General features: G+C 44.0%; 1 protein-coding gene across 1 annotated transcript in view; it reads right to left on the reverse strand.

Annotated features, from left to right (window-relative positions):
- Window positions 1–1,382: 1,382 nt before the first annotated feature.
- The window catches only part of TSR3 (TSR3, acp transferase ribosome maturation factor), a 9,701-nt gene continuing 739 nt past the window's right edge, over window positions 1,383–10,344 (reverse strand). The window contains exons 2-6 of the mRNA XM_018569260.1: window positions 9,150–9,366; window positions 7,178–7,371; window positions 3,299–3,472; window positions 2,209–2,272; window positions 1,383–1,583 (exon numbers count right to left, since the gene is read on the reverse strand). Coding sequence (XP_018424762.1) covers window positions 1,415–1,583; window positions 2,209–2,272; window positions 3,299–3,472; window positions 7,178–7,371; window positions 9,150–9,366 — 818 coding nt within the window. The 3' untranslated portion in view covers window positions 1,383–1,414. The remainder of the gene's footprint in view (window positions 1,584–2,208; window positions 2,273–3,298; window positions 3,473–7,177; window positions 7,372–9,149; window positions 9,367–10,344) is intronic.

Genomic DNA, 10,344 nt, shown 5'->3' on the forward strand with positions numbered 1-10,344 from the left:
ATTTGCCCAACGCAAACCCAAAGCCCATCACCACAGGCCCTTAGATCAGGGGTTTTGCCATGCTCACCCACAGATGACGGCCCCTCTGAGCACTGCCCTCACCAAAATGTCTTCGGCACACGGGAACAGACGCTTTCAGGCTATACATTGTGGCAGCAGGCAGAGGAAAATGTCTGAGTCTAGCCAGGATGGCGGAGTTGTATGCCCTAGATTCAGGTGTAATAATGAAGTTCTTCCTCTGGGGGGAAGTGCAGAGAGTGCTGGAGGCTCGGAGGTAACAAGCCTAGCTGAAGCTTGCTGGCTTGTTAGGGCCTCTACAAGAAGTCCCAGCCTCCTAAGAGAAGGGCTCCACCCTAGAACCAGACTGTGTGGCTGGTGGACTGGGGAGCAGCAGCCTGTGTGGCAATCCGCCTGTGTGGCAAAAGGACAAGCCTGTGTGGCCAGTGGATATTTTGTTTAACCTCTTGCCGTCCGCCCGTAGTAAAAAAACGGAAACCTGAAGTCGGTGAGACGAAAAAAAAAATTTTTGTTTAAGAAAACTACTGTGTGTTTGGAAACCCCATGCGACGGAACACTTGTATGGGCGTTTCTTTCCATTTTGTGAGTAAATAAAAGTGGGCAAAGAAGGCCTAAGCGTTCTTCACACCTGAACGTTTTGTAGCACGTTCTACGCTCGACGAACGCTCTACAAAACGCTCAAAAATATAAATCCCATTGTATTCAATAGTCTCGTTCCCACCTTGGCGTATTTCCGCCCGTCCCTAACGCGCTACAAAACGGCCCACGCCTGAAAAGGTACAGGTACTACTTTGGGCCGTTTTGTTGCGTGTTTCCATTGGGATACAGCCAAGTAGCCTTTGGAAACGCGTGACGGTCGCGTGACAGACGCGCATATGCAATACGCCTAGGTGTGAACGAGACCTAAAACAGTGAAAAGCGAGTGGCGGTGTCCTTAATGTGCTACCATTGGAGCGAATCCTCACATCAATGACGTGCCTCCAGCTCCTGACATCAGACATAGAACTGGTTTGGTGTACGCTGCCAGGCACTATACAGAGTAGAGAGATTTAAACGGAGACGTTTTACTTTCTGCAGTTTAGTTGCATTCATTGCCATGTGCCGAGGACATAAGACTGCGATTGGCACATGTGACACATGGAGGAAACGCTGCGGTAAGCTGTCCAGAAGCACAGACTTACTTTTTACAAACATCAAAATGTGGTTTTGGCTTTCACAGTCCTCGAACACCCTCATCACATCCGTGCAGACTTGGAGTATAAATATTACAACAAATCCCATTTAAACTGACCAAATCTATTTCATTTTATACAGGAAGTAGCAAAAACTATACATAAATAGAAGCTTTGTCAGACCTGGTTACCAGCACATTGACATCGTTACAGCATTTCATGGTTCAGTCTCTCAGTCTCTTTTTCACTCCTTTCCAAACAACAGGCTTACTAGCTGCTGCTGCTGCTTCATCACCTTCACTTTCCTCATCCGAGTGAGACTCTTCATCACCGTCATCTGCCTCCTCACTGCTGTCATCTTCCTCATCTGTCTCCTCGTCATCATTCGTCATCCTATGAGCAGAAAAATAAATGTGGTCTACAGTCACAATCACCTATACAATATACCTTCACAGAACAGCTTAGTGTACAGATATGTCTCCTGCACTCCTTACAGCATCTGAAACCAATAGGATCGTCACTATGTCACCCTGATGAAGGGACCCTGCGTGGCCCCCGAAATGCTGGCTGTTTGACGTATGTGACGCTGTGCTTTAATAAATGAACGCCAAGATTTAAACAATATCTTCTGAGTGCTGGTGATCCTCCCTTCCCCTAAACCTGCACAAAACAGCTGACTCCGTAAAAAATATCATCAATTGCTGCAGCTTCTATTTAAATTTCCAGTTCCATGAGGAAATATTGCAGCGTCAGGAGTCGCTGCCCATGTCCTGTGCCCGGACTCTAGACAGAACGTTTGAAAATGACAAAGGCCAGAAATCATTTTAACCAGTTGACATCCGCGGTGTTAAACCCCCTTCCCATCCAAACATTGTAACAGTAAAAGTCAACACCACAAAAAAAACCTCCAATCTTTCAGTTTCTGGTTTTCAATTGGTGTGCTGTCACATCCTTGTGGCAGAGGTGAGAGACATGACCGGCATGAGGGAAATCAACAGAAGATACAGACTGTCAGTACCTTCCAGAGCAGATGACTCTGTTGAGGTTGGAAAATTCTCGTCCAGATTCAACATCGAATGGATCTGAAAGGCAGAACGCACACAGCAATAAATGATGTGTAACAACAATAATCCCGTGTAAGATACAAGCTTATACAAAAAGCAATGTGCACAATAGAGTAATGCAGGGCAGACTGAACGGCTTTCTACTGAAGTGTATGGAACCCGGGTGGCCGTGTGTGGAGGATGCTGTACAGGACAGGGGAGACGTTAGAGACGTTGTGCAATTCTAGTCATACTTTGTGACCAAGCGCTGCCCACTGCTTTATGTATTAGTTCCTATGACAAATCCAGGGGAATGTACTGAAACTCGAGAGACGTTCCACTGATGTGCCTCAGAAATTCTGAGCCTGATGAAGGGGACACCTTGCGGCCCCGAAAGCGCTTGTATTGGATGGCAATGTGCCATTAAATAGGATCATTGATTTACAAAAATGGTGTGCTGGTGACATTATTTCCTTTTTCTATACCTTTCCCAAGCTCCCCGCCCCGCTGAGATACCTGAGCAAATTTCAACATTCACAAAATTAAAACTTGGTCGGGACTATACATCCCCCCAAAATGGTCCCCACATAACAGAGCTCTGGCCTGGCCAATGCAGCGCGGGAGGGAGTCAAACGTTTTCTATGTGTAGAAGAAGTGGATATCTTATGTGATGCGTTTGTAGATCAGAGCAGCAGGAAAGCAGAGGGAAGATATGACTTCCTTTTGGATTATGCTGTGAGGTGAACCGGTTACTTTGCCTAGTTCAGGTTAAAGGCCCGTTCAAACCCTGGCGTCTTGGTACTTTGCATTAACGTGTATTGCGTTAAGGCAGCCTAATTAAATGAGCAAGCTGACAGCGCACCAGATCGTCCCAGAAAAACTCATACGCACTATTTTTTGCAATGCAGTGCTCCACAACGCATATTACTGCATTACCATGTGCTGCAACGCACGTGCGTTCCCTTAGCTTATTGGGAAATAAAGGGTACAGCAATGCACAGTCGCGATGTAGGGATCAGGTTTTACATCATGCAATTCTTTGGTAAGACAGCACGCTGAAAACACCTATTTCTTCTTCATCTTTATCCTGAGCCCCAGACAGGTACTCTTCTTCCACCTTCTTCACTTCCTCCACGTTCTGGCATTGACTGTACTTCTCCAGCAGATCTTTATTCAGCTCCAGGAACACTTTCCCCCATTTAAACTTCCTCAGCACAATTGTGGCCAAATCTGGAAATCCTAAATAGAGATAGAGATTGAAATGTATCATTAAAGGATTCCTAAAGTCCCGGCATATTCTATCCTGGTATAAGATCACCATTGTAATAGGAATACATACTGGAGTTGTCTTTCATAATACAATTAAAGCTTACTGAAAATAATCCCTTTCATGTAGTGAGTGCTGCCTTCCTTCTGCCCATCACTTTCATCAACTTCCTGGATTCCCAGTGTGCTTTGTGTCTCTTTCTCTGCTGCTTGATGTGATGCAATCTTGATTTCTCAAGACTACATATCCCATCATGCATTGCTTCCAGCAAGCAATGATAATGTTACCTTGTTCAGACATTGAGTTGTAGTTCAGAAGGAAGGCTCTGTGAATATTCACAGGGTCGAGTGAAATTGTGTCAGTGCATTGAGGAAGTTCATCCTATGGGCATCTTCAATAAGTAAATGTACAGACTTCTAGGTGAATCTGGTTATGAGAAGCGGGAGAGAACGTATGAAAATTCAATATAGAAGTATATTTAATTTGACTTTTTGACCATAAATGTTCTTTAATTAAAACAAGAATATTTTGCTTTTACACAGTCAGGGAGGACAGCTGCAGAGCGTCTCTTATCCTGGCATTCACCTCTGCAGCAACAGAAGGGTGTACATTTGAGAATCATGTTACAGTAAGCTGCCAATCAGAGGTCTTGTGAAAAGCCTGGGAAATCTGTCTGTATTGTATCTGTAAACAATTCATCATCATCAGACGTTTTGCTGCTCATCCGATTAGCTTTCTGAGAAAGCTGGTCAGATGACAAGCGAAACGTCTTCAAGAAAAATACAGCAAGTCCAGCTGCCTTGATGAATTTTTACAGATATACCATGACCTGGAGGACCTGGAGGAGTGAGAACCTTCCCAGACTGTCTGTATTGGATGTGATATAACTCGATCCGATGAATACAGCTCATCACAGTTATTTCTGGATGGCACTATTAGGCCAGTGTTAGATTTCCCCTGTTGTATCTAGTTGCTCTTCAAATGCACACAATGCTGCAATTGCCACAACACCAGTACAGTATGGTAGGGTGTCACCCACCAAAAAGCAATCAGGAAATATTAACTAACTTGTTCTGTGTCCATGTCACCAGTATACGGTGCATGCGAAATGCTGAGCACACCCATTAGTGGAGTCAGATGAAATGATTTACCCCGTAGCTTTCTATATCCAGATCCATCCCAACACCTATGAGTCACATCCTCCGGCTACATACTATAAGGCTCCATTCATACCTTGGCGTTCTGTCGCTCAAAGCTAAGCCTGACAAAGCCCTCCCATTCATTTCTATGGCCCCTGTTCACACCTGAGCTTTTTGTCGCACAAAGTTTCCCATTGAAGTCTATGGGAACAATCGTGTGCTTTTCTTAGCAGCTAATGCGATTTCACCTTTCGTCAGCTCGGAGAAGTTAAAAGATGACTGCTTGCTATGAGCTTCTGCACTCGGCTCTGCGCCTTGTCACATACAGTGCGTCTGAATGTCTGCACATTACATCAGCTCTTTTCAAAAGTGACCGACCCATGATTCCGAATACAAGCCATTAGGAACCTTCCTCTTGAGACAGTATATAACCATACAGGTTATGGGAAAGAGGACCAATAAAATCAGCACAGAAAAGCCTTCTTAGATCAGAAGGTATTCACTTGTCTCATTCCATCACATATCCCAAAGGTAAGAGGATTATTCCTCATTTCAGGACAGAGGGTGGAGCCATGCAAATCATTCCAATCATGTCCCATCAGCCAGATGCACATCCTGAAAGGCTGGTGTATAATGCAAATCTAGCCTAATAGTATAGAGCATTGTATTCCAAACTTAAAGGCTACATTTACCTTTCTGCCCATGTTTCATGTTACACTCATATTTAGGGTATAACAAGAAACCTGGTCAGACTGCACCACCCCTCTTGCTCCCCTCCCACTTACCTGAATCAATAGGTTCTTCTCCTCGTATTGCTTGTGCACATTTTTGAATTTGGTGCGGCTGCGCGTGGCTCTCTCCACACAGCTGTATCACCCATTCATAGATCGTTTGACAGGAGGAACTGCCCATCAGCCACTGCAGAATCCACTGACACTTCCTCCTGTCCATGTTACTGAATGTCCCACATTCAGTACGGACATAGACAGGAGGAAGAGTCTGCAGAAGCCAGAACATTGCACCCGATTGAGGTTGCAATGCTTTACTGGCTCCTATGCAAAAAAATAATAAATGCTCATTTTTATTTTATTTTTATGAATCTGGCCGATAGAACATAAAGGATTGATTTGCATGACGCCGCCCCCTTTCCTAACATGAGGAATACTCCTCTTATTTTCCATGTGATGGAATGAGACAAGTGAACACCTTCTGCTCTATGACGACTTTAACTGTACAACGCACTTTCCGCATTAAATTCATTATAAACTAATGGACAAATTAGGGAATTCAGAAGCCAAAGCCATAAATCCAGGACAGTTATAAGATTCTTTTTTCTCTGGGGTGGGCACAGTGGGTATAATCACCCATCAGTTCTCCTATATCTCCAGTGATAAGTCTTTCTTGCAGTAGCTGCTGTCCCTGACCCTCCCAGTGGGCCATAGACGTTGGCGGCCATGACCCAGCTGTCACTTTCTTTCTATTTCCAATCATTTGTTTATTCAGCATTTTTGATAAAGAATCAAAATGGTGTGACACCATTAGGGATGCATCGATACCGATACTAGTATCTGTATTGGTGCTGATACCAAGTATTTGGGCGAGTACTCGCCAATCAGGAAGCCGGGAGGTGGGTCATTATTCGCTGCCCGGCTTCCTGATTGCCCGGGAAGCCGGCTCAATGCTAATAGGCTGGGAAGCTGGTTTCCCTGCCAATCAGCATTGAGCCGGCCAAACATGGAGCCAACTTCCCAGGAAATCAGGAAGCCGGCTCCCCGCCAGCGGAAGCACTGGTATTGGTACTCGGTATCAGCGAGTGCCGACAGCAAAATATCGGTACTCGATACCAAAAAAACGGTATCGGTGCAAACCTAGACACCGTCATCTGACTTTGCAATCACTGTGATAGCTGAAGAGGATCAGCAATTCTGATGAAGATATCTTGGCAATAGAGTGTCTAAAAGACATCAGCCTAAATGTGAAATCAAACTGACACCAACAATGCAAAATTCAATGGTCACATTTTGGTGAAGGGTATATTTAAAGCTGATCCGCAGCCACACTGACATTTATATTTCTCATACTCAGTTACTGTATGTTCTAAATGATGTTTCTTATCTGTAAATACCAAAGCTTTGTCCTTATAATTGACTTGTACTTTCCAATTGACATCCCATGCATGGGAGCAGGGAAACAACGTCCGTGTAAAGAAGCCAATGAGGATAAGAACAGTGCAGCCAATGGAATTTTCCCATCTCCCAACCATGGCAACGTTACACTTACAGTCTATGTAGTGGGTGGAGCATGTTTCCCGAAAACCCCTCCCCTAAACCAGTGCCAGTATTGCCACTTTGTAGCAAGCTAACTTGGCAGAGGTTGAGGCCAATAAAAGGTAATAATATGGGGATAAAATGCTAGTCCAGCTGTATTGTATGTGATTTTCTAGATGAGAACAGCTTTTGCTTTTGTTGTTAATATATTCCAAAATACATCAGCTGTACTTTTTTGGGCTTCCTGCAGCTTTGCTTTATGCACACTTACCAACAATACAGAATATCGCAGCAAAAGCTTCTACGCAGGACAGTTTGCAAGGCCTTCCATAGTTCACCGGGTTTGCAGCAACCAGATATGGCAACAACCGAGGATGGCTTCCTTTCATCTTGGAGAATGGTGTGTCATCCAGCTTAGCCCAGGAGCAGTCAATGACAGCTACACCACAGTCTGCAACAATCTGTCTGAGAAAAACATAAAACAACCAGGTTACATTAAAGAAGTGTAAAGATGGAAGGTAAACTGCTCATTGTAGTGACATTACTGGTAGATCATTTAGAATGGCAATACAATATGAAGTACTCCCAAGGGGACTGATTGAATAGACAATTTCTAGGGTTGCACAGATACCAAGTACAGTACTCGGTACAAGTAGGAGTACCGATACTTTTGAGCTCCAAGACTAGACTAGAGAAAAGCCAGCTGTCATTTGTAAGGAGCACACGGAGCTCCTGGGATTTGGACATCTCTGTTTTAATGTACGATATTTCTAAAGATTAGGAAATAATTAAGGGGTCACTGTATAAACAATATGCAGAGCCATTTTCCCTGTGTCAGTACGTGTGAATGGAGGCAAAAATGAACAGTCTTGATATACTTTCTATTCAGTTGGAATGTGATATAATGTAAAACTGCAATGTGGCCCTTTGATGGAGCTGAGCAAGGAAATCAAAATGTATGTGTAATGCTCCTCAGCCCCATCTGGTGGCCATAATGCAGTATTACAATTCATTTGACTGGAATAGAAAATATACTAAGAACGTTAGTTTTTGCTACTATTCGCACATAATGTACGTTCACAGAGATTCACAGGGCGAATGGCTATACAAATAGTTTATAAATAGAACCCTAAGTGTTCACAAGCAAAATAGGCTGAGCTGCAGATATTCCTCAGTGTGAACAGTGGTATAGCTATCTGCTCCACATACACAGGCCAGTCATGACCACATTACAGGCTCAATTCACTGAGCTAGAACATGTTTTTTGCCATAAAAATAATTAGGGATAGATAGAGTATTTGGACTTCTACTTGTAGTAGCAAAAATGCTCCGATACTGGAACTTCAGGTCAGAGGTAAATCTCCCTCTAACTGGCAGTGCAGAGGAACATGGAGCCGGCTTCCTTTCCAATCAGGAAGCCGGGCAGCGGGTTATAACCTGCCTCCCAGCTTCCTGATTGGCTAGGAAGCCGGCTTCACTTGTTACTTGGCAGCCTGGCTTTGTAACCAATCAGGAAGCCGGGTGGCTGATCATGACCCACCGCCCAGCTTCCTGATTAATCAGGAAGCCAGGCAGCCTCAGGAAGTGAAGCTGGTGTTCCTTCGATAGAGGTGGGCCATGATCAGCCACCCGGCTTCCTGATAAATCGGGGCACAAACAAAATATTGGTACTTGTACTCGATACCAAAAACCCAGTATCGGTGCATCCCTAAAGATAATTATTCCCGCCATGTTACTGTTACTTTCAAATCATATTGCTGAAAATTATAGCGACTATGGCAAAAATTATCATCCTTCATTCAGTCCCGTAACATGCATATTATATTTTGTGGCTGATTTTTGCTTGAAAATGTCCTAATATTCCGTTTTCTTTCACTAAAAATGCTGTTTCTTGCTCTCACACTCCAGTGCTCTGTGCTGGCATTGCTGAGTGGCAGCCACACTCCTCACACAGACTTGTATTGCAGAGAAAGGGAGGGGGCGTGTCTGACCAGTTCTGTCACTGAATAATGATTTCCGACAGCAATGGGTCTAACACTTGTGACTAATGACCGGCACAATCATACTAGGACACCGTAACAGGAAAGTGGAGGTAAAAATTAGGTCGTTACTATGAGGTCTATTTGATTGCATATCTACAGTATTTCTATGACTTAATAAAACATAATACATAAATAAGTTAATAATAATTATTAGAACAATAAAACCTTTTTGACAAAATAAAATTTGAAAGTCTCACATACTTGTCAGCGGGAGTGACACACAATGTCCCCATAGGACTCAGGATGATGCCGTTGAACCTTTGGTTTATTCGGAGGGTCCTGACAAGACCTTTCCGCACCAGTTTCCGGCCTGTACATCTCTTTGGGTCACAATGTCCTAACTCCCACATTGCCAGCGGACAGGGAAACTTCACCTTTGTCTCTCCATCGTCTCCTGCAGCGTCCCCCTGGATACTGGCTTCCAAGACAAACGCAGGAAGATAAATAAAATACAAACAATGGCTTCCAGAAGGTCAAACACCAAGCTTCACATATAAACACATCAGTTTTGTGGTGGAAATATTGGTGCATTTTTGCACCAAATTATCAAAGTTATAAGACAAGTTCTATGTGGCATTGCAGCAGCTGCACCAAATCACACTTCTATGGAATTCCCTATGCCCCTCAGCGCCATCTAGTGGCCATATTTATAAATTAACCCCTAAGTATCAAGACAACAAAAGTCTCAGCCACCCAGAGAGGTAAGAAAGCAGAATGCAGCATCCAGAGATGCTCTTGAATTAGGACTTTGAATCTGCATGTCAGTAGATTGAGGGCATCAAAATAACACTAGTCCCATTAATGTCCACTAAACTCAGGTGTTAAATCTTAAAAATACATTCAGGTACCCTAACTGTTAACAAAAATGTATCTTATTTATGCATCACTCAGCTGTAGATCCTCAAATCTTCTCTGAATTCATGCGGACACTGTCCTTCCTTCTGGAGGGGGGCTACTTTTGTTCCCCATGGTCCCTGTGTGTGTTGTAAAGTAGCCGCCGCTCCAAACTCGGTCCTGTGATGGACTACAATCTCAAAACAAATGATTAAACAAAACGTGAGATTGTAGTTCATCACAGGAGCGAGTTTGGAGCGGTGGCTACTTTACAACACACACAGGGACCATGGGGAACAAAAGTAGCCCCCCTCCAGAAGGAAGGACAGTGTCAGCATGTATTCAGAGAGGATTTCAGGATCTACAGACGATTGATGGACAAATAAGATACATTGTTGTTAATAGTTAAAGGAGAACTATGAGGTGAGTGCTTTTCACTCATCCTCATAGTTCTAGCCGACCTGTGACAATGCGACTGTCACAGGTCGGCTCAGTAGATCAGGAGGTGAGCGAACACATAGCGGCGTTCGCTCACCTCTCGATCCTGTCACGGCTCTCTGCC

This window comes from Nanorana parkeri, unplaced genomic scaffold (genome assembly GCF_000935625.1).
Source record: "Nanorana parkeri isolate BGI_ZX_2015 unplaced genomic scaffold, ASM93562v1 scaffold3, whole genome shotgun sequence".
Taxonomy (NCBI): Eukaryota; Metazoa; Chordata; class Amphibia; order Anura; family Dicroglossidae; genus Nanorana; species Nanorana parkeri.